The 24,403-nt window shown below is 48.6% G+C and overlaps 2 protein-coding genes across 3 annotated transcripts; both read right to left on the bottom strand.

Moving 5' to 3' along the window:
• Positions 1-375: 375 nt before the first annotated feature.
• Positions 376-10,013, bottom strand: GTF3C5 (general transcription factor IIIC subunit 5). 2 transcript variants are annotated; one of them, XM_061476641.1, is made up of 11 exons: positions 9,848-10,013; positions 9,236-9,458; positions 8,794-8,992; positions 7,630-7,825; positions 7,171-7,275; positions 6,511-6,625; positions 5,786-5,866; positions 5,137-5,234; positions 4,404-4,486; positions 3,235-3,377; positions 376-2,729 (listed from the first exon to the last, which is right to left on the bottom strand). In XM_061476641.1, exons 1-11 carry the CDS (start codon positions 9,995-9,997, stop codon positions 2,575-2,577), a joined length of 1,548 nt encoding a protein of 515 aa, XP_061332625.1. In that variant the 5' UTR covers positions 9,998-10,013; the 3' UTR covers positions 376-2,574. The 2 variants fall into 2 exon arrangements, with proteins under 2 accessions (XP_061332625.1, XP_061332626.1); XM_061476642.1 differs by having other exon boundaries at positions 9,927-10,013.
• Positions 10,014-10,691: 678 nt separating this feature from the next.
• CEL (carboxyl ester lipase) lies at positions 10,692-16,873 on the bottom strand. The gene is made up of 11 exons (XM_061477119.1): positions 16,718-16,873; positions 15,977-16,127; positions 15,426-15,548; positions 14,960-15,157; positions 14,733-14,863; positions 14,188-14,295; positions 13,843-13,960; positions 12,751-12,937; positions 12,072-12,275; positions 11,388-11,585; positions 10,692-10,885 (listed from the first exon to the last, which is right to left on the bottom strand). Exons 1-11 carry the CDS (start codon positions 16,781-16,783, stop codon positions 10,699-10,701), a joined length of 1,671 nt encoding a protein of 556 aa, XP_061333103.1. The 5' UTR covers positions 16,784-16,873; the 3' UTR covers positions 10,692-10,698.
• Between the last annotated feature and the right edge of the window lie 7,530 nt (positions 16,874-24,403).

Raw genomic sequence — 24,403 nt, 5'->3', positions numbered from 1 at the left:
CCGTGCTCCTGGGGGTTGCAGCACCTGGGGATGCAGCAAGGCTGAATGGCCACGCTCCAGGGGCCGGGGCTGCTGGCAGTGTGCTCTCCCAGCCCTCTATCCCCTTGGGTGGCATTGCACATCTCTGCACATGATGGGAGCCCATGGGTCCCTGACACAGGGGCAGCCTTGTGCCTCCCACCCTGCTCAAAACCCAGCCCTTGGGCACCAGCACCCAGGGTCCTCCCTCTGCTCTATGCTGCCAGCTCCTGCCCACCCTGGGGCCATGCTGGTCCCCCTCCCACTAGTGTCCCGCAGCAGCCCAGTGTCATCGGATGGACTGGCTGTACCGTATGTATTTTGTACCACTTCAGTGAAGGAGCACACTCCCCGGTGTGTCTTGTACACAGCAATGTACTTAATCTTTGCAGTAAAATACTGATGTTCAAATGTCTCTGTCGCAGGGCAGAGCTTGTCTTGTCCTCCTTCCCTAAAATGCTGGCATGTTCCTGGAGAAAGAAGAGTAGGCCTAACTGTGGGGAAGGTGGTTACTACCTTACATTAACTCAGCTGAGCTGAGCTTTATTTTGTATTTGAAGTAAGATACAGGCTTTTTGTTTGAGGGACCAATACCTGATTTTCAAATGAAACCTATTCATTTGAACCTGTGAGTAGCTGGGACTTTTGCATTTTCTGGTTGCGTCCAGTTTACTGGATGTGCCTTCAATATAAGCAATGGCTTTAAGAGCAAATGCAGTGGTTGGTCCTTATGGTTTGGATACAGTGGTCTGCCTTGGTTTGAGGCATCATTCTTCTGGTGCTCAAGGGCTCATTTCCTAGCATGGCCAGCATGTTTATCTTCTGTAACTGCACAAACAGCAGTGAATATTACTTGGATAGTGTGTTGATTCAGAGCATGGATATTAAGGATGCAGCAGCATGATCAAGAATTTTGCTGTGCCTGTGGCTGTATAGATCCATTTAAGGCCTAAGCTTTTGGAAATGAAAGGACTGCATTGCACATTCAGGACTGGTAATGCTGTTACCTGCTCAGGCAGAATTAAACACCCAAATTGCTACAGCCTTCCAATACAGGGAAATTTTGAAAATGTCAGGAAACTAAATGAACTCTGGCAAAAGTGACTGCTGGCTCCTTTGGCTTTGGGCCTCCTGCTCATAGGAAGCTTGTGTTTTTCGCAGTGTTTCCAAGAATGTTTATTCGTGATGCTTGCTAATATCTGAGCACATATTCTTACATGGCAGCACTACGTCCACTGCATCTCTCCTTTTCTTCTTTGTGCCATGATGTGCTGCACTGACAAGCGTAACTCCATTGCACAGCCGCTTGTGCCTCAGAATTCCCACATGGGCAGGACCTACAACTTACCTTGGCTGGAGGTGTCACTAGACAGAACAAGATGTGCAGCCCCCCCATCTTAAAGCTGTAACAATGCCTTTGTACCTACAGAGGCAGCCTGTGCTACCCTGAGGTAGAAGCACAAAGCAAAACACAGGATCTCCCAGTATGCCATGATGAGCACACACCTGAGTCCTCAAATGCAGCTTCTATGGGGATAGATGCATAGGTAAATACATATGCTAGATACTCAGCAGCACAGCTATGTGTCACAGTGTGAGAGCCCTGCAGATGCTGCTTTTGTGGGCTGGAAGCCAAACCTAAGGAAATAGTTCAGCCTAACAAAACTCCAGAGCACATCATAAAAGCTGAAGCTTTGAGAAGCCTCACACAAGCGCAAGAGTCTCAAAACACACTGAACATGCAGTAGAGTGTATTATAGGCAACTAATGAGAAACCTTGTACTCGTAACACACAAGACTCCAAAAATGCCAGCAGATCCTTAATTTCTGTGATAGAGTGGTACCAATCCAGCTGGCAGTGGCAGACTTAAGAAGTGGCCAGCCTCTGTGGACCTGAAGCTCTGCTCCATTGCATGCATCCTTCTGTCTCTGCTAACTACCAGAGAAGTCAAAACAGGCTTGAGAAGCACACTGGCTCGTGAGGACAACATACACTACATACTGTGCAAAGGAGTTACTCACTGCCGGAAAGTGTTCTTTCCTGCTGGCTTTATTTCCAAGATCACCAGTGAGGTCTGATGCTCAAGTCATGGCCCAGGGTTTTCATTCCCCTTAGACAAGCAGAAGGGCAGCACCTGCCCTGGAGACTCCAGTAAGACTAGAGTGCTCTGTCCTCATGTACATTCCCTGTTTTCCATGTGGACACCAAGCCAGTTAAAGTGCACTTCCTACACATGGAAACATTTGGGTATGTGACCTCTCCTCTCTTCTGGTATATTACCAGCTGGTTTGGATTCTGGGCTCTGTCTTAGGAGTTTGTTGAGCTTTACTTGAGGACTTATTAGCCAGCAGTTATGAAAATACAGGTAATGCTCCCTAACATCACGAATGGACGACAGCCATCAGCAAGCACCGCAGTTAGTGCAGAGAGCTCATCATCCTCTTAGTACAAGTTCTGCTTTCCCACATCCTGGGCATGGTTGCTGAACCCTCAGCTCTCAGGGTCCAACAACAGAGACAGTGTTAGTCTAGCAGCAGCCAGACTGCTCCCTGAGTTCACACATAGTCCAGAATTTCTGTCTCCATTTCATTTTCACTCCCATCAGAAGGCTTGAAGTCCTCTTCCTCCTCTTCATCATCCTCATCCTCTGCAGACTCATATGCCAGCTGCTCTTCGCTATCTTCACTGCTTCTTTTATTTGCGAAAAGAGCTTAATTGGGAAGAAAGAAAGACACCGTGATGCCTCTCTCAGCGAAACTTGTGGACATCTGCAGTAGAGTTCTTAAAACGTGTGAGAGGAAGGCAGAGGCTGGAGGGGCACAGCTACTATTTCACATCTTAACAGAATTTGATTAAGCCCAAAGCAGTCTGTTTCCATACTCCAGAAATGCTAGCAGAACACTGGCAGATCTGCAGTGCTGTGCCTCTTCTCCCAGCTGATTCTGATCTCTCTCACTGGGATACTGCTTTGGCTCAGCATGCAAAAATAATTTCCTTGCTTGTTGTTTGATTAATAACATCAATAAAAAGTAAAATGCCACCAGCAGATACATCATTAAGAATAGGATCTTGATTTTCACTGTGCAAAGACATATAAAACCTGAAGGCTGTGACACTGGGAAGATGAAACAGACGACCTTTACTTCCAGCTATTCCCAATAGTAGTAGTAGGTAGTAAGACAGTAATACACTTTGATGTTCAGAAGCATCCCTACCAGGTCTTGTGGATCTGATTATATGCTTTATCATCAGAGACATGGTATCTCGCAGCTCATCGCTAGTCTTTGGAACGCACCACCCATCCCGCTCTGTGCATTCTGACTCCGTGCCATCATTACGATGGATGATTTTCTGTAGCCTAAAAAGCAGCAAAAGAGAAGGAAATGTTAGCCCTCTACTTTCAGATACAGGCTTCAAATGAGGCAGGTTATGGCTTACTTCCCTTTTATTTCATTGAGTTGTAATATTGTATTTATTTGGGTAATTGTCATATGAGACAGGAAGTTCATGTGTGAAAAGTCTGTTCTATTTTAATGAAGCTAAACACCTCTCAAATCTATGGCTGAGAGAGGGAAATGGACTGGCTATAAACAATAGGGAAAATCCCAGGCACAGCTACAGGTTGGGTGGAGAAGTGATTCAGAGCAGCCTAAGGAGAAGGACTTGGGTATGCTGGTTGATGAGAAACTGAACATGAGTTGCTTCAGTGTGCACTTGAGCGCAAGAACTACCCATGTCCTGAACAGCATCAAAAGGAGCATGACCAGCAGGTTGAAGGAGGTGATCCTGCCCCCTCTGCTCTGCTCTTGTAAGACCCCACTTGCAGCACTGGGTGCAGTTCTGCTGTCCTCACATAAGAAAGACATGCAGCTGTTGGAGCAAGTCCAGAGGAGGCCACAAGGATGATCAGGGGCTGGAGCACCTCCTGTTTAAAGACAGGTTGACAAAATTGGGGCTGTTCAGCCTGGAGAAGAGAAGCTGTGTGGAGACCTCAGAGCAGCTTCCAGTACCTGGAGAGGGCTACAAGGATGGTGGGGAGGGACTCTTTAACAGGGACTGTAGTGATAGGACAAGGAGTGATGGGTTTAAACTGAAACAGGGGAAGTTCAGGTAGGATATAAGGAAGAAATTCTTTACTGTGAGTGGTGAGGTGCTTACACAGGCTGCCCAAGGTGGTTGTGAATGCTCCATCCCTGAAGTGTTTAAGGCCAGGTTGGATGGGGCTTGAGCAACCTGGTCTAGTGGGAGGCATCCCTTTCAATGACAGGGAGGTTGGAGCTAGAGGAACTAGATGATCTTAAGGTCCTTTCCACACCATTTTATGATTCTATGCTGGCTTTGAAATCCAGCTCTAACAGAAGACTCAGCTGCCAGTGTGCAATACCTTTCCACATTCAAATCACAGAGCTGGTAGAACATCTGCCGATAAGGGGGTAAAGCTCCTTCTTGGAAAATATAAATGGATTCCTAAGAGGAGGAAAGAAGGAGAAAAGATTAATGTGCATTTTTATGGTGCAACAAGACAACTTTGGCATAACCGATCAGTACTTCCAGTGGGCTGAATCAAGAACAAGGTGCTTCCAATGCAAATCAGTTCCAAGGCACAGGGCTGCATATGATAAAAGATAAAGCTGAATTCCGAATGCAGCAAAACTTCACTGCAGCAACAGTCAACAGCATCACAGTTGTGCAGAGAACTTATTTCATCTCTCAAACTGCAGCTGTGCAGCCTGTTACTGTTTAACAGTGGCTCATAGGTTTCATTCTAACAAAAAGGGAAGAACGAAAGACTCCTGGTTTGTAGGACAACTTGATAAATACATGGCCATTTTTTTGCATTTCGCTGATCACAAAGTACCAGTTTTATCAATTGAAACAAAATGCTCATGACATCATCTAAGACTAGGGCTTGCCTAGTCTTGCAGAAATACATTTCTGCCATTTTGCAGAAATACATTCAATGCACAGCAGGTGAAATTCTGTAGTGATGTGTATAACTAGCAGCTTCCCAGGAAATCTGAGGACATCAATTCACCCACAACTGTTCCCTCACTGACTGACAAAATGGTAAACAACACTTTTTATTTAAGATTCTTGTTAAAGAGAGTAATAGTTACCTTCAGTTTATACCTACTGGAGGCAGTCTTTTTTGCACCAGGGGCACTGGATGTACCTAGCCCCTGTTTCAGATCATGTACACTGACTGTGTGACTTACTGAAAGACAAGAAAAGAGTCCTAATTAGGGACATCTTTCATCCTGTGGCATTGTATTATCATTTCTCTATGCTGACTCAACTTTGCTGGTCAGCAAAAACCAGACTAAGCCAGCACCTGAGCATGTGTTACTCATTCTTCAAAGACATTTCTAGACAGGCACAGGAGCAGTGGCAAGTTTGGTGGCTTTTTCCATAGCACACTTGTTCAGAATTTTAACTTCTTCTACTGTTCCTTGACAAAGAAAACAGAAACCTCTCCCCTTACTCTGCACCACCACTGAAGTGAATGTTGAATTCCCTCAGTATTGCTGGCAGAACTCCCTTGTCTGCTACCAGATACTGTGGCTCAGCCAGGCATGCACCAGAGACTCTCACAACACTTCTGAGAAGGAGATTATTCTACTGGCTTAACAGCAACACCACATTATAACCAGAAATAAAGCTCCGGTTTTGGCTCAGGTAGAACACGGGAAGACCCTTCACCAGCTGGCACTAGGATAGACTAAACAAACAAAAGAGCCAGAAAGCCCTTCTGCAGGCACAGCATACCAGGCTTCTTGACGGTGATGGGCAAATTGTAGTTATATGTACTGCGTTTTGCTTTCACAGGCATGTCATTAGAGGCATAACCTAGAGGCGAAAAGAGAAAGCCAATAATGAACAGAGGGTAAGCACGCTGCAGAATATCCCTAGCTCAGTAACAGAAGTGGTGGGCTAGTGTGCAAAAGGCAGGGTGATCCTTGGGCTACTGTGATGTTAGCAAGGTGGGGAGAGGAGAGCTGTCACATCTATAAAACCATTTAGATTGGAACATGTGATGGCAATGACTGGATGCTAGCTTTCCCATGGACTGACCTCAGAAAGCTCTGAGACTGAGCATCCCACACAAGATGAGGTCCTTCCTGAGTTCCTCGAGGGAAAGCTACAAGGTAAGTAACAGAATGTATTGCTCAGTGCCTCTCCTGAGTGAGAGGGAAGATGGTCTGCTACATCTACTTGGGATTGGAATTCATGGAGGAGAAAAGTTATCCAGCTGACTATACAGTCAGTCCACTGAGTTTGGAATGTGCCAAATGAGGAAAGACGATTGCCTACTATAAAATAAATGTATTAAAGGAATATATGGAATAACTAGTAAGCAATGAGCTCAAAAGGAATCATCTTCACCAGAGCAGAAATATGGCAAAAGAGTGTGAAAAACAAGTAAAAAGAAAAGTACTATCAGGATTAATCAGAAAGCAGAGAGAGCATCTCTGTGGGTTGGGTGTTTTTACCATATTTCATTCCACAGCGAATTCGGAAGTCCAGTACTTGATAAATCTTTGCTTCAGGGTGTTTCCTGGGGTCATACCCAAACCTAACCCATAGGCTTCTCCAAGGACCTGTTAACTGTACAAACACACATGCGGGAAGATGGTTACAATAAAACCAGGACAGTGTTGCATAATTTCTTCAGTACAGTGTTGCAGAGGGTCTTAAAAAATTTTAGTATTTCCCCTCATTTTCCAAAGGTTATTTCTTTTACCAGACCTTTCCTCACTTGCCACAACAATATATATTTATCTACTGAAACTCAGTCAGTCAATGCATCGAAGCACAAATATTTGTGTGCTTTTACAAACTGACTTGCAAGGTCACCATAAAGTGTTTGCTTGGAAAAAATCTGCTATCTATGCCAGATGAACAGTCGAGTGTCTGACTGAATTGCAGAGCTGATTAGAACCAATAATGTGAACAGTTTCTGAATCCTCCACAGCTTTAACTTCTGTTCAGAAGCTAGGCTTTCCTTCCAGCATTCTCTTTACATAAGGTTAAGCACAGGTACTTTGGTGGTAGGGCCTCAAAAAATGCTAAAGAGCCAGGAACACCCAGCTGATGCTTCCTTGCTCTGCCTCCCAGCAGCCTCAGGCACAAGGGCAACTATACACACTTACCATGTAATAGGCCAAATATGGCAAAAGAAGTTTCAGCTTGTCTGGATGGACACTGATATTGGCTTTCACTGCATTCCGAGACCAGACAGGACGGACTTCAAAGAGCTAAAATAATACAAAAACAACCATGGAACAGTGGGAAGTAACAATGGCAGTTCAGCTTTCCAAGTGGACTTTTTTCTGTGCTGGGGTCTTTGGCTACCAAAATGGTAATGCAAGAACTAGTGGCAGAAAAAGGAACTTCATGTGAGCTGGCTGCAAAAACATTCAACTCTTGACATGTACAACTGAACTGAACACAGCGATGTCAGTGGTGTCTACTGACACTTGCTATATCAGTCAGTTACAATCACCAAGATTTTTTGGGGAGATCAGAGAAAATGGCTGCATGCAGTTTCTTCCTTCACAGTATGCTGTACACAGTACAGCGCTCAGCCCAGGAGTAAGGCACGTACGTACCTTTCTCAGCTCTTCCTCCACCTTTTTATCCACAGGATTTGTGCACACTTTCTTCCAGGTGTGTACAGCAGCATCCAGTGGTTTAGCAGGGACCTCTTTGTCATCAAAGTTCACAAAGATAGCGTTGTGTGGGCGACGGGCCCTGCTGAGGCCAATCAGGTTCTCACCAGACACCTGGGGATTGTTGTATCCTTCCCTAAGAAACAGGGAAAGGATCAGGTCTCCTTTTTGCCTGTGGCACACACACAGACCTGGGGCCTTGACAAGAAACATGTGAAAATGGAAGCTTGTGCTCAAGATTTTGGAAGAGAAGGGACTCAGCTGAGTGAGCAATGGGTCAGTTTGTCTCTCACCCCACCTCCCTATCACATACTGGTACCATAAAGGAATCTTGTGACACCACTGAGGAAAGTTTGGGGAATTACCCCATTGCTCTGTATGAAATGCATTAGGAGCACAAAAGGCTTCACACTCTGCATTTGCTACTCTAGCTACTGCAGCTTGGTAGGTACATAGACCAGGCAAAATGGAAACGCAGTTAAGATATCTATATATATTTTTTTAAGTGCCAATGAAGGAGCACGGTGAGAAACCAAAATATGCTTTTTGTGGGAGAGCTCACAGGTTGTTCTTCTGGCAAAGCCAACTGGTGACCAAGAGGGAACAGGTCCAGTGAGCACAGTCACAGGAACACATGGCACTGACTCTTGCACGCTCCCCCTCGGTTCCAGCCCGCTGGAAGCAGGCAGAAAGCCAGGCTCACTGCATGCCGTGCTTCCAGGAGCACGCTGGGGGAGGCCATCATCTTCACCCAGATCACCAGCTCCCCTCACCTGGCAAGGTCTCAAGTGGACTTTTGCTGGGGTTTCTGCTGTCCAGGCAGTTTCTGAAGGGTGCCTGCTTCTGCTGTGCCAAATCAAGAGGGGTAAAACAGATTAAGGCATCAGCTTAAACAGGAGAAATACATGAATTATGTATTTAGTTCTGCTCTGATGTTTCGAGAGCAGAGATCCTATAATAACAGTCAAGTCAGAATGGATTGGAGGCGTCTTCAAGTGGTTATACCTCAAGTAGAAGTGTATATCAAACCAGCAAATCATTTCACTACCTGTCTATTCCAGAACCAGTACAGTTATATGCTACATTGTGAGAAAAGGCACTAACCGGTGTTGTATATCTGGCCGATAGAAATAGTCAATGGGAGTGTCCAGACGTGAGAAAATTGGTGGTGGGATGTAGAGTGGTAGCTCTCTATTGAAAAATTCTTCCTTCTCTGGTTTGAGCATTAGGACTTTGTTGTACATAGAAGTTTGTTTTCCATCAGAACCACAGTGCATTGCCAGGTACTGGAAATCAGACATTCCTGTGAGAAACAGAAGTTAAAACATTGTAAAGTTAATTGTGAATATGACAGTATTTCTCACAACACTCAACTTACATGAGCAGGCGTCTGACAAATTTATGCAAAGGTTTACACAGCAAGTAGGCTATAACAACAGGACACTTGATTTTCCTTTCAGTCCTGAATTGTTTAAAGGGAAACACTTCTCTTTCCCATCAGACATACTTTGTCTTTAAGCCACGTGGACACAAACGCAAGTAATACCTTGAAATTTGTAAACAGTCACAACAGTCCCAAGAATTTCCATTTCAAACTGGACTTCAGGCTGGATTTGTTCTTTGGTATCCAACTGCTTCTTCTTCTTGGTCCTCCTCTTCACCTTCAGAAGCAGGGTGGAGGTGGGGAAGCGATTGGCACATACGGGATGGCAGTAGGGGTCCTTGGGGCGGAAATACAGCTCCAGCCTTTTGGCGGGGTCCGCATAGATCTGTCAGCAAGGCCAGGCACACTCTCCGTCAGCATCGCACCTGCATAGCCCATCTCCTCGGGCCTCTGGCACCAGCCCCACGCGCCCACACCGCCTCAGGGGCAGGAATCGCTGCCCCACTAGGGCCGGCAGCGCTCCGGGTGGACGCCGCCCTGGCCGGCACCTCCCGCCGCCTCTCTCCCGGTCTGCAGCCGGGCAGACGAGCGGCATTCCCCCGGAGCCACGCGTGGAGCCTACGCGGGCACATGCAGGGCCTGGACAGCCGGACAGAGCGATCCCCCAAGGGGCGGCTCCCTGCCCCCCGGCCCCTCCCCAGCGCCTGGGCTGGCCTCCCTCCCCCACAGACCCTCGGCCCGGATCACCTCCACCCTCCTCCGGGGTCCCCTCACCCGCGACACCCCCTGCTCTCCTCCCAGCGTCCGCAGCATGGCCCCGACGTCCCGCACCAGCCCCGGGTATTCCACGCACACGAGCCGCGGCGTGCGGGGCAGCTCCAGCACGGCCGAGCCCGGCTCTCCCAGCCGTCCGCACTCCGCCATGGCTCCCAGCCCGGGTAGATCCCGGCAGTCGTTCCTGACCCCAGAACTAAAGTTCCGCCGCAGGAGGGTTCCTACGGCGGCGGCGCGAGGCCGGGGCGGTCCCGATGGCGGTGGTTGGTGCTGAGCGAGCGCCGCCGGGCTCAGACTCCTCCTCTGCTCGCGCCCGGAGCCGGACTCCCCAGTCCGGCCTCTCCTCACAAGGCTGTGCGTCGCAACATCCTCCTTTGGCTTTTTTTTGCCCCCTTTGAGCTTCTGAGCCGATTTGTGTGCACATACGGTGATAGTTCACCAACTGGCTTGCGTTCATATATATTACCGCTGTAATTATCTAAGAGGTGCTTGTAATTAGCATGGATGTTGATGGTGACGTGGGGATATTGAGAGGGCAGGACTGGATTAATGCTGTCCAGTCAGCAATCACACAGGTGATGAGGTAAAGCAAACCCTGCCAAGTGCTTGCTTGGTGCAGAGGGAGCCGTGGCTCTTGTGTCAGCAGCTTCCCTGTCACATCGCAGTGTAACAGGGTCAGGGGAACACACATTGCCCAAAGGGTGGATGTCACTTGAACACTGGGGAGAAAATCCTGTCACAGCAAAGACATGAAGAAAACAGAATTGCTCAGTTACAAGCAAGCTTTTAATGAATGGGGTATCTCTTTAAGAAGTTGGTTTGGTTTTTTCCCTTTGCTCCTGAGCAGTTCCTCATGGTGATGTTGCAGCCAGTGGCAGATTCCGATAGACAGAGTTCCAGAAGTTCACATACTGGGATTTCAGATTCTGCTTCACAGAGTTTTGGTTCATCTTGTTGTTGATTTCCAGGTAGTAACTGCCCTCACTGGCATAGGGTGGCCAGGTAATGGGCACCTCTGAATTCCCTTTGTTAGGATCACTGGGCGAAAAGACATAGAAATGCATTTATATTAGGGCAGCTTGTGGATACAGCAAGGTCTGAGTTGTTTGGCAGGGATGCTCTCTGCTCAGGTGAGGCTTTAAGTGAGTGCAAAGAACATGTTGGACACTGAGACAAGCAATAGCAATTCTGCCTGCTAAGAGCAACCTGGTGACCTGCAGCCTCCCCCCTTAGTCCCCACTAGCATCATCCCTGGCAGCATGCAGCAGCTTAACTCCTGTCTGAACACCAGGACTTGGAAACAAACCTCATCATTAAGTTTGAAGTAGAATTCACAAATCCTGAAAATGCTTCTGCTGTCCCCAGGTGTTCTCTGGGTCAGAAGGACCCAGAGCAAACTCCACCACTGCGAAACAGAGCCAGGCTCACATCGGAAGTACAGACAGAGGACAACTAGCTTCTGGGAATTGCTCCTAAGAAGTTAATAGGCAAAGGGAGCAGGCTGAAGTGCTGCAGCAAATGTGGAACCAGAATCACTCACCCTGTCCTTGCAAAATTGGTCCAGTAAGCAATCATGGCCTTTGAAACAGTCCTGTGCTTGGGCAGGTAGCCCAGAGGTGTGGCAAAGGGTTTCCCAAACACGTACTGCAGGTCATCAGCATGGTCTGCACCTACCCAGCTTGGGTAGATGGGCATTCGGGATGGCTGGGAGAACAAGTAGCTGTATGTCTTGGCACTCCTGAGGAAATAAATGGACTTGCTAAACAGCTGCAAGTAGGGAGCAGAGAAAGGTGTGCAGATTCATAACCATACGCCAAATACCTGCAGAGACAGAGATTTAGCCTTGGAAGATGCTCACATGCACCTAAGAGGTGGTCTCAGGAGAAAACATCTTTCTATCTGGTAAGTTTTAGCTTCCATTTCTGATTCTCACCCTAACCCTCATATCATCCAACTGCCAAGTCTCATGGCATTAAACATTGCTAGGATGAATTGTGAAGTTGTTAGGATGCAAAAACTTGTTGTAATGGGAATTTTAAACAAATTTCTAGCATGACTGCTTTGCAGCATTAGAGAAATAGTGTTTATACAAGCTATGTGTGAGTGTGTACTCAGTACCAAAAAGCCTGCCTCCTACAAGTTCAGTTCTCTTAACCAATGCTGGGAACTCAGTGTTTTGGCTCCCAGGTGGGCTTTGGGCTCCTGCCAGGGCTGAGCTGCTCACCGGGCATTCTGCAGATGCAGATTCAGTGCCCACTGTGTGGGAATCAGGAAGATGTAGTCAGTAATCAGGTCCACCACTGTCTTTTTCATGGCCTCCTGCTCTGGGTTTTTGCCCCATGCTTGTGTGTAGACACTGTAGGTCTCATTGGCTCCACGCTCACCCCTGTCCAAAGTAAGTCCTTTGACCAAATTATAGATCTCGTCCCTGAAAAGACAAGTAGTATCAATTAATTGCAGACCAGCAGCTTCAAGTGGGGCAGGGCTCATGGAAATGGATCCCAGCCCTCACTGACATTCAGATTCAACCCTGCAGTTAGTGATGGTTTGGTGGAATAAAAGCCAGTTATTTCATTCCAGGTCTTAGATGGAGGGCATGTGCTTCAAGCTTTCTTAGCAGCACAGCCTGAGGGCAAATTGGCCACAAGTTCCTTTCATCCCCAAAGAGGAGTCTCACGGGGTGGGCACCTAGCATGTCTGGCATGTATCTGCTTTGGACAGAGAGCATCAGGGCTGCTAAGCCTATCCCTGGTGCTGAGTTCAGGGGGACCTTAAAGGAATATGGAGAAGCTTCTCCACTAACTGGCCCTTGCTTTTGAAGGCTCTGGACTTGGCACCATATGCCCTAGGCACCCTAACCTGGAGTGACATCCTGTTTTGAAGGTAGTACATCCTTCACTTACTCAGTGATTTTCACAAGTGGGCGATTGATAACAGGTAAATCAATGCCAGCAAACATGTGTCCATCCATGTTATTAACTCCAGCGATATAGTCAATGTCAGCAGCATTGGCAAACAGGTTCTCTGGCATGTCTGGGAGGAAGTCTCCGTCGATGACAGGAGTGAGGGCAAGTGTGTGAACCACAGGAGCTGCAGCACAAGACAAAAAGAGAGTCCATTAGGAGCTGAGAAAAGACAGATGTGTGAGTCATGGCATATCCCATGACTCAAAGAACTCTAGAAGGTATAGGCTGAGGTGAATGACAGCTTGGGCAGTGACTTCAGCATGGGCAGGATGTCACCCAGAAGCAGGGTGACCACAGGATTGCATTCAGCGGACTTCATGCCTGTAGGTGGGGGGGACGAGCAAGAGATCTGCCAGCCAAGTACCAGCAGGTAACATCAAAAATTCCTCTCTTCCATGCAGTCACTTTCCAAAAAGCCCTGCCAAAGGTGGGGAAGAGCAGAATTTCTCATCTCACCTGGCTGTGCTCACTCATTGTCAAGACAGCTGATTCCAGCCAGTGTGGCTGCACTATGCCACTGTGTGGCTGCTCTCTGACCCAAGCAAGCCTAAACACGAGCTATTTGCTAGGAGCGTGAGGAGAGCAAGGGGAGGACAGTGTTCTTGGGAAAGAAATCCCCAGAGGCACAAAACCAGAAGCATTCCCTACTTGGTGTACAAGTCCTACACTCCACCCAGTGACTCAGAGACCCAGGGTTGTGGTCAGTTATTTTTTTTGTAAGCTGCATTCTGGAATTGCTCTTGCTGCTTTCACAGAACAGAAAGCTCATATGGTTGCTCTGGAGCTAAAGACATAGCCCTTTAATAATGCCTCTGCCTCTGCTGACATTGCTTGATGACAGTGTTCATGCAGCCCAATGGGCAACTGCCTGCAGAAGGTCACTGCAAGGTCTGTCATTATTGTACCTTTCTATAGGACACAAGCACTGCTTCAACACTTCTGGCAATTGCCCATGTCCCACCAAAAGCATAGAGAGACCTGGGTCACTAAGAGTGGAGGAGTCACCATAGCATGGGCTGGAGGACTTACAGGGCAGGTTGATCAGCTGCATACGGTAGGCCAGTGTCAAAGATTTGGGGTTGGAGATGCGCAGGCAGTTGGCTAAGGCGGTGGTGTTGTCTGTGGGGCATCCCACACTTTGTCCAAGCTGCAGCAGGGGAGAGAGAGAAACCTCCTAGCACTACCTTTTGAAAACAGGTTTCATTACCAGCTTCACAGAGGCAGAGGAATGGTTGGTTTTAATCTCAAAACAGCATGTTTCCAAAGCTCAGTTTGGCACCATGGCTCCTGCTGAATCCCTGGCTAGTTATGCCTTTCTCTGGAGAATCAGTTTTCTGTTTTTTTCCAGTCCCAAAGGCAAGACTTCCATGTTACCTTCTTAGCCCAGGTGAGTGGGTTCTTCTGAATGGCCCAGCTGCAGAGACCAACACCACTCTGGCTGATGGCTCTCCTGAACAGGCCCTTATTCTTTGGGGTCAACATCTGTGGTGCAAAATAGAAACAAGAGGGTTTCAGGTGCAAACTGCTAAAGAGATCATCACGTCCCAGACCCGGCTGATCCCTTCACAGCTTGTGCACCAGGCACTGGAAAGCTCTCAGATCTCATCCTGTTTAACAGTCTCAGCAGTTAAAAGGTGATATGATTACAAGAAGAGCAGAGTAGGGCCTTATGGCAAATAAATGCTATTTTACCAGAGGTCCCAAAAGCAAGGACACATCCCTACAGCAGTGGGATAGATTAAACTGAAGAGGGAGGAGAAGCCAAAAAGCAAAGAGGCCGAGCATTGCTGACCCTCAGCAGGAGAGGATGTTAATCAGGTGATACGTGTGGAGGAAAGCATCAGAATGCCAAGGGGATCATTTCTCTTGTCTGCAGAGAAAAGAAGTGGCTCTGGAGGACTCTGATAAGGACAACAAACCTGCAGGGAGACACTGACAGCACCAGCTGATTCCCCAAAGATGGTGATGTTTTCTGGGTCACCCCCAAAGGCCTTGATATTTCTCTTCACCCAGGCAATAGCCATCTGCTGGTCTTTCAGCCCATAGTTCCCTGAGCAAGAGAGCACCTGCCACTGAGTAAGGACAAAGCAAAGCTGATAAGCTGGGGACCCACAACAGTCCCCTGAAGAGGGAGCAGCAACCATACCTGGCAAGTTTGCATCTCCAGTGCTCAGGAAGCCCAGGGGCCCCAGGCGATAGTTGATGGTCACCACGATCACATTGCCCCGCACAGCGATCTCCTCACCATCATAAAGGTAATTATTGAGGAAGTTGGCTCCCTGGCTTCCTCCTAGAAGGAAGGCGCCGCCGTAGATCCAGATCATCACTGGCATGTTGGTAGAGACTGGGAGATGAGGAAGAAAAGCAGTGTGAGCCACAACATGTCTTTACAGAATGTGGCCAAGAAAGCCCACATTCTGTAAAGAGGCTGAAACTCCCAACAGGCTGCAGCTGAGGGACATTGGTTGACATGGTTCCCACCTTTCCCCCTGAAAATCAGTGCTCCTGCAGATGCCCACTATGGGAAAATAGCTGCTGAGAGATGCTTCAGGGCAATTTGTTCACAAAAGTCAACTGAGAATCTCCTCCCCAGGTCTCTGCCAAACACATACCCTGTCTCTTTCCCTGAGGGATCCAGATGTTCAGATAGAGACAGTCCTCACTCCCGCGAACATCAGTTTGTGTAAGTGTCACCTGCATGCAGCGATTTTTGAATTCTTTTGTCTGCAGTGTTCCTGAGAAGAGAGGAAAGACAGCAGGTCCTAGTTAGAGGCATCAACTCCATCTTTTGGTTCCAAGCTTCCATCCATCCATGCTCTCCTCTGTGAGTCCAGGGCAGAGGCAGCAAAATCTCCCCAGCCACTGTGACCACTCTGTGAGAATGACAAAGTGGGACCCTTCCCCATGTTAACTAGCTCTGGACAGCCAAGGCATGGAGGGGGAGATGGAGGTTCCATGCTTCAGTCTTGTCATATGGTTACTTCAGTTGCTTGGGAACACTTAGACACAGACTTTCAGACCCAGCATGAGTCTAAGAGTTTTTCCTTAGCAGTGCTTAGTAGATGGAAGCAAGCAACAGTATCTTTGGCTTGTCAAAACAGACTAAAGAGAGAGAAGCAAAAATAAAACCCCAAACCAAAGGCATTCAAAATCTGGATCTCACCATCCCAGCCAGGATGAGGTTTGGGGTCTTCCAGAGTCTTTGGTGGGGCAGCAAAGGGGATCCCTCTAAAGACGTCAACGTAGTCCCCAAAGAGTCCCCGTCGTTTATTCTCGCCTTCCACAAAACCTCCCTCGGTGAGCACCACACCCAGCTACATGTGGTACCATGGAGAAGAGAAAATCCATTGCACAGTTCTTCATGCCTCTGGCTTCCCATGTTGCCAGCACCCACACCTTGCCCTGGCCAGTCCCCCAGGTAGACCCACTCACAGCCTGCCTTCCCCAGCTGTCCCCTTGGAACCTTGGGGAAATGACAAGTAGCTGCCACTGGAGACGTTCCCATGCAGATGTCCTACAGGATGCGCTTTGAAGTAGACAGGAAGCAGCAATTCCCCTGCTCTCCCAAAGAGAATAGCAGAATCTGAGGACCTTCAGCTTGAAGATGTAAATCAGGCCAGACCTGACACAGAACTGTGCAGGAACTTTTGGAAAAACGTTGTTGAGAGCCTTGCAAGTTTTAGGGCAGGAAAATACCCTGCTTTGGCTGTCAGAGTCTGCAGGCTCTCTTTCATGGGCTCCAGACCAGGTGTAGGAGTCCAACCCCCCTCTTGCAGGGGGATTGGACTAGATGATCTTTTGAGGTCCCTTCCAACCCTTGGGATTCTGTGATTCTGAGTTTACTCATTCAGGCAGGAACAGGCAAATTGTCTTGCAAAGCCATAAAAAGTGCTTTTGTACTTACGGTTGCAGCTTGTGCTACCACAAGGAAGGTGTACAAGGCGAAGCACAGGATCTCCCAGCGAGCCATGGTGAGCACACACCCAAGGAGCCAGTTCCTAAGTGGAGACTCATATATATCTAGCAGTGCCACTGTGTGTCAATGCCATGAACCAGTCTTGGCTCTAAATTAAACCAGAGGAGCCTCTACACACTTGTCCTTCAGTAGGCTGAGGCCAAACCATGGATGACGTAAGCTGGCATCACAGTGTGAGAGCCCTGCAGATGCTGCTTTTGTGGGCTGGAAGCCAAACCTAAGGAAATAGTTCAGCCTAACAAAACTCCAGAGCACATCATAAAAGCTGAAGCTTTGAGAAGCCTCACACAAGCGCAAGAGTCTCAAAACACACTGAACATGCAGTAGAGTGTATTATAGGCAACTAATGAGAAACCTTGTACTCGTAACACACAAGACTCCAAAAATGCCAGCAGATCCTTAATTTCTGTGATAGAGTGGTACCAATCCAGCTGGCAGTGGCAGACTTAAGAAGTGGCCAGCCTCTGTGGACCTGAAGCTCTGCTCCATTGCATGCATCCTTCTGTCTCTGCTAACTACCAGAGAAGTCAAAACAGGCTTGAGAAGCACACTGGCTCGTGAGGACAACATACACTACATACTGTGCAAAGGAGTTACTCACTGCCGGAAAGTGTTCTTTCCTGCTGGCTTTATTTCCAAGATCACCAGTGAGGTCTGATGCTCAAGTCATGGCCCAGGGTTTTCATTCCCCTTAGACAAGCAGAAGGGCAGCACCTGCCCTGGAGACTCCAGTAAGACTAGAGTGCTCTGTCCTCATGTACATTCCCTGTTTTCCATGTGGACACCAAGCCAGTTAAAGTGCACTTCCTACACATGGAAACATTTGGGTATGTGACCTCTCCTCTCTTCTGGTATATTACCAGCTGGTTTGGATTCTGGGCTCTGTCTTAGGAGTTTGTTGAGCTTTACTTGAGGACTTATTAGCCAGCAGTTATGAAAATACAGGTAATGCTCCCTAACATCACGAATGGACGACAGCCATCAGCAAGCACCGCAGTTAGTGCAGAGAGCTCATCATCCTCTTAGTACAAGTTCTGCTTTCCCACATCCTGGGCATGGTTGCTGAACCCTCAGCTCTCAGGGTCCAACAACAGAGACAGTGTTAGTCTAGCAGCAGCCAGACTGCTCCCTGAGTTCACACGTAGTCCAGAATTTCTGTCTCCATTTCATTTTCACTCCCATCAGAAGGCTTGAAGTCCTCTTCCTCCTCCTTTTCGTCATCCTCATCCTCTGCAGACTCATACGCCAGCTGCTCTTCACCATCTTCAGTGCTTGTTTAACCAAAGAAAGCCCTTCTGCAGGCACAGCTTATCAGGCTTCTTGACTGTGATGGGCAGACTGTAGTTATATGTACTGCATTTTGCTTTCACGGGCATGTCATTAGGGGCATAACCTAGAGGCGAAAAGAGAAAGCCAACAATGAACAGAGGATAAGCATGCTGCAGAATATCCCTAGCTCAGTAACAGAAGTGGTGGGCTGGTGTGCAAGAGGCAGGGTGATCCTTGGGCTACTGTGATGTTAGCAAGGTGGGGAGAGGAGAGCTGTCACATCTATAAAACCATTTAGATTGGGAGATGTGATGGCAATGACTGGATGCTAGCTCTGCCATGGACTTACTGGATGACCTCAGAAAGGTCATTTCCCTCAATTTGCCCTTTGCAACATCAGAGCAGGGGAACACTGTGTCCCAATATCTGGGACTTACTGTCCTGCGTGAGATGCAGAGGATCACCAACACCCAGCTGTTGCTTCCTTGCTCTGCCTTCAGCAGTCTCAGGCACAAGGGCAGATGTATGGACTTGCCATGTAATAGGCCAAATGCAGTGAAAGAAGTTTAGGCTTGTCTGGGTAGGACACTGATACTGGCTTTCACTGCATTCCAAGACCTGACAGGACAGATTTCAAAGATCTAAAATAATACAAACTGTGGAACTGAACACAGCAGTCTTGGTGGCATATAATGAGACTTTTTATATCAGTCAAACTATGGATTTGGCCATTTTTATCCCCAGATAAACAGACAATGACCATCGAGCAGCCAGTCTACTCTTCAAAAGGGCTGGAGATCTGTGCAGAAAGCACATTGCAAAATTCTTTTTCAGAACATGGCCAAGACTAAGGAATACTATTTCAGAGCCCTGGCCAGCATTTCAAACACCTGCCACTCACTCACATTCCTGATGTGACATTGTCGTGCCTTGACAAACTATTATCTCATCCGTCATTTCAAGTAGAACTGCAGCTGTTCAGGACACCAAATATTCCCGCATCCGTGACAGAATGTGCCAGTACAGCCCTCCTCATTTGATAGATTACAGAAAAAACAAATGTGTATTTGGCTTGGGGCACAAAGGACAACTGATATCGAACAGGAATGGGACCCAAAAGCCTGTATTTGGGTCCCTGACATAATTACATAGGCCCGTATCTCACTCAATAACAAGGTTAAACAAGCACGATAACAAAAACACCAAAGAAGCAGCAGTAGTTACAACCACAAGAATTTTCAGTGAGGTCTGCATGCTGCAGTACAGTGCTCAAAGAGTAAGGCACGTACGTACCTTTCTCAGCTCTTCCTCCACCTTTTTATCCACAGGATTTGTGCACACTTTCTTCCAGGTGTGTACAGCAGCATCCAGTGGTTTAGCAGGGACCTTTGTCATCAAAGTTCACAAAGATAGCATTGTGTGGGCGACGGGCCCTGCTGAGGCCAATCAGGTTCTCACCAGACACCTGGGGATTGTTGTATCCTTCCTAAGAAACAGGGAAAGGATCAGGTCTCCTTTTTGCCTGTGGCACACACACAGACCTGGGGCCTTGACAAGAAACATGTGAAAATGGAAGCTTGTGCTCAAGATTTTGGAAGAGAAGGGACTCAGCTGAGTGAGCAATGGGTCAGTTTGTCTTTCACCCCACCTCCCTATCACATACTGGTACCATAAAGGAATCTTGTGACACCACTGAGGAAAGTTTGGGGAATTACCCCATTGCTCTGTATGAAATGCATTAGGAGCACAAAAGGCTTCACACTCTGCATTTGCTACTCTAGCTACTGCAGCTTGGTAGGTACATAGACCAGGCAAAATGGAAACGCAGTTAAGATATCTATGTATATTTTTTTAAGTGCCAATGAAGGAGCACGGTGAGAAACCAAAATATGCTTTTTGTGGGAGAGCTCACAGGTTGTTCTTCTGGCAAAGCCAACTGGTGACCAAGAGGGAACAGGTCCAGTGAGCACAGTCACAGGAACACATGGCACTGACTCTTGCACGCTCCCCCTCGGTTCCAGCCCGCTGGAAGCAGGCAGAAAGCCAGGCTCACTGCATGCCGTGCTTCCAGGAGCACGCTGGGGGAGGCCATCATCTTCACCCAGATCACCAGCTCCCCTCACCTGGCAAGGTCTCAAGTGGACTTTTGCTGGGGTTTCTGCTGTCCAGGCAGTTTCTGAAGGGTGCCTGCTTCTGCTGTGCCAAATCAAGAGGGGTAAAACAGATTAAGGCATCAGCTTAAACAGGAGAAATACATGAATTATGTATTTAGTTCTGCTCTGATGTTTCGAGAGCAGAGATCCTATAATAACAGTCAAGTCAGAATGGATTGGAGGCGTCTTCAAGTGGTTATACCTCAAGTAGAAGTGTATATCAAACCAGCAAATCATTTCACTACCTGTCCATTCCAGAACCAACACAGTTATATATGTGGCCAATAAAAATAGTCAATGGGAGTGTCTGTTAAGGGATAAGGGCTGTGGGTGCTACAACTGTTTGCAATGCTGTCCCCCTTTCTTTTTCTACCGAAGCTGCCCCTTTTTTAAGGTTGTAAATGTAATTATTAAAGTAATGAGGTGCTGTTTGGGATAGTTTTGCTCACAGTTTGCCTCTTTTTTTTTGATAAAAAAGGGAGGGGGAGAATCTGAGCAATGATGATGTCATTGGGGTACCCCAGTATTTCTGGGTTGTGGCAATGATTTTGTGGAGGAACAGGTGAGTAGAGGATGGGGGGGTCATCTGAAGAAAGAGCGGGTAACAGCCCAAGAATGACTGAAAATTTATAAGTGTAAATAGATAATATATATAATATACCCAAAATATATAGATGTGTAAACATCTATGCCATATAAGGTTTTTAAAATGCACAGAAACCCTATTTATAGACTTAAAAACTCGCATCCACCCTCTAACTAAACGGTGAAAATGTAAAACTATCTTGAGAAGCTGCCCCTTTCCCCCTTATCCTTTCCTCCCTTTTCCCATCATGATTCATAGACAATTCCCCTAAGCAAGGACTTTCCATGGCAGGCCATGCCTGTAGAGCTGCTGCCATAGCACAGAAATATTTTGCAATATATTGCAGGATGGGCAGACAAGGAGTATCCCAAGCTAGCAGATGCTTGGGAGGCTCTGTCTCTAAACTAACTGATAACTAGAACGATGGTGTGAAATAACTCATTCATGTTTAGTGGGGCCACTAAATCCTGTTATCTCACCACAGACTTACAACACAAACATCGCTCTCTAAAACTACTTTAGAAGACTAGTGTGAAACAATTAACTCATGTTTAGTGGGGCCACTACATTCCACAGACTTACAACATAAACATTGTTCTCTTTCTACAGCCTAAGTTAAGCTAAAAAGTACGTTATGTTTTCCAGGCACTAGCTTTCCTTATATCAAGCTACACCCCCCCCTTTCTTTTACCTTTACAAATTCTTTTGCTGTGTGACTCCGTTTTGATCAAGAGATTTGAACCTTTTTAACTTGTTGTCTAGTCTTGTGTCTTTAGTGTGTTTTGTTTCTATTATTGTAAACTCGTATAGTTATATCCACATAACCACACCTATGATTTGCGAAAGCCAATACATTTATGTGTTTATCACACAGTGTAATCTTTAGATGGCAGAAAACTCCGTAAGCAAGCCTTAGACCAACTGCTCCCACATCTAAGGCCTTCAGCTCGACGGCCAGGGCAAATCAGCAGGAGAGCACATACAGATTCTGCCTGTTCTCTCTCCCTCCTTCCCCGCTGCACCGAGTTGCGTGCGTGCCATGGAAAGGTCTTTGTGGGGGATTCAGCCCCAAATCCAGCTGTGACCCCCTTTCTTCAGAGGACCCCCTCAGTCCTCTACTCACCTGCTCCTCTGCAGAATCATCGCAGATAAATAAAAATGCGTAAAGAGAATAAAAAGCGCAAGAGCAGAATGTGATTATAAACTGCTACAAAGCAAACGCAAAGCGAGAAAAGCGAACAAGCCTGAAAGAACCTCCAATAAGAGTTCCCTTTGCAACTTAGCCCAGCCCCAATACTGCAGAGCCTCTTCCTGAATGTGCAAACCCAACAGCGTTTCCCCCGCAGGCACCACCTGCACACACGGAGCTCCTGCCCCAGCTTGGCCACCTAAAACTCCGTCTGCCCACGGCCGCTCCGGTGCCCGCTCGGCAGCATCCAGGGCTGGGGATGTGCTCCTGCAGAAAGCAACCTCGGGTCTGCTCAGGGAAGGGCCCTTTTCTCTCTTGGGCGGGAGGGAGGGGCGGGGGAGGGGGGGACTGTGAGGGGGGTGAGAGGAGGAGAGGGAGGGAGGGGGGAGGTGGTGGGGGAGTGTGGCAGGAGAGGGGGGCGCTCTATGCAGTGCTATCCTATTTGGACCTGTAAGTTTTTCGTTCTGAACAGCAAAGTGTCTGAGGATGTCTTCTCACAAGGGCAGTGAAAAAAGCCAGGAGGGAAAGCGTGGCCGGACTGCTGTGCTGGTGGAACCGTTCAAGACATCTCCAGCTGGAGGTGACGGGCAACAACCAGCAGGCATGCTGCTCCCTTCACCAAGCTACTGACATTTAAAACACGACTCCCGCTTCCACCTCCTCGCCACTGCTCTGCTTTGGGTCTCCCAGCAGTGAAGATTTCAGCTGACAACCCAACACAGCACACAAGTGGTAAGAAGCAACCTCAAAACTCTGCCTCCAGGAAAGGAAACGTTCAGAACCCAATGACAAAAATGGCAAACCGGACCAATAAGGAACCTTAGGGAACCTAAACCCCTCCTATAAATATAACACCTCCGAAAAGAAAGCCTTACAGAGACACTTATTGACGCTGGGGAGCGGACACCAGAGAAGCCGTGCGCAGACGGAGTTTCAGGCGGCCAAGCGAGGGCAGGAGCTCCGTGTGTGCAGGTGATGCCTGCGGGAGAAACGCTGCTGGGTTCGCAGAACCAGGAAACTGCTCCGAAGAGCGCTCCGCGGAGGATGGAAACCAGGCGGGGAGAAGCAGGTTTCGGAGCCCGCTGCCTCTGCGGCACCGAAAAGGTGAGCGTGTGCTGCCACCGTGTGTCCAAACGCCGGTACTGCAGGTAGTGAAAATGGAAAGGGGGGGCGCCGGGCGCGGCTCGCTGCTGCCATCTTGTCTCGAAATCCCGATACTGATGGGAGAGGGGGGCCGCGCTGCGGTCCCGGGAACCGCCCGCTGCTCCCCTTCCCTGTGGAAAATTGAGCACCGAAGCGAGCGGTGATGGGGGGAAAGCGTCTGGGGGCCGCGTTCCGGTGCTACCGTGTGTGCAAACCGCGGCACTGCGCGTGGGGAAGCGCAGGAACGGCGCCGGGAGACGATCCGTGCTGCGATCACGTGGCCAAAAAATCGGTACAGCACGGGGTAGAGAAAAGAGGCTGAGCTTGTGGCGACGAACCAATCAGAGCGGCGGAAGGGCCGGGCTACGAGTGCTTGACGGGCGCCTCAGCCAATGGCAGCAACGGGGAGGAGGTGGCAAAACAGACAGGGAAAAAGAGGCGGGGCTAAGAGTGACTGACGGGCTCTCTAGCCAATGACAGATGCATGGGGGCGGGAAAACAGACCGGAAGCTAGGCGGGGCTAAGAGTGACTGACGGGCTCTCTAGCCAATGGCCGCTGGGAGGAACAGACCGGAAGCTAGGCGAGGCTAAGAGTGACTGACGGGCGCAATAGCCAATGGCCGCTGCGGGGGGGGCGGTCGGAAAATAGACCGGAAGCTAGGCGGGGCTAAGAGTGATTGACGGGCGTTCTAGCCAATGGCCGCCGTTGGGGATCGGTGACAAAAGAGACCGGAAAAGAGGCGGAGCTAAAAGTGACTGACAGGAGTTTCAGCCAATGATCGCCGTGGGAGGGGCGGTGGCAAAACAGACCGAAAGAGAGGCGGGGGTAAGAGTGACTGACGGGCCTCCAGCCAATGGCAGACGTGGGAGGGCGGAGGCAAAACACAGCTGGAGACGGGCGGGGCTACGAGTGATTGACGGGAGTTCCAGCCAATGGCGGCCGAGGGAGGGCAGTGACAAACCACTTAGGGAGAGAGGCGGGGCTACGCGTGATTGACGGGTGCTCAGCCAATGGCCGCCGGAGGGGGCGGTGACAAAACTGAGAGGATGAGGGGCGGGGGCTACTCGTGATTGACAGCCTCCTCGGCCAATGGCGCCAGCGGATTGCCTGAAATCAGGTCTCGTTTCCGCTCTTCGGCTCCTCCCACTGCAGTACCTGCTCTTGGGCATATGATGGCAGCAGTGAGCCAAGTCCTGCGCCACGCCATGGCCCCCACCCCCCGCAGTACCGAAGTTTGGACACGTGGTGGCAGCACACGCGGACTTTTCGGTAC

Source organism: Pezoporus flaviventris, unplaced genomic scaffold (genome assembly GCF_033815535.1).
Source record: "Pezoporus flaviventris isolate CSIRO_AGI_PZ_B2104156 unplaced genomic scaffold, CSIRO_AGI_Pfla_v1 ptg000097l, whole genome shotgun sequence".
Taxonomy (NCBI): Eukaryota; Metazoa; Chordata; class Aves; order Psittaciformes; family Psittacidae; genus Pezoporus; species Pezoporus flaviventris.
Note: the sequence above shows the minus strand (reverse complement) of the source record. Positions and strands in the feature narration are given on the sequence as shown.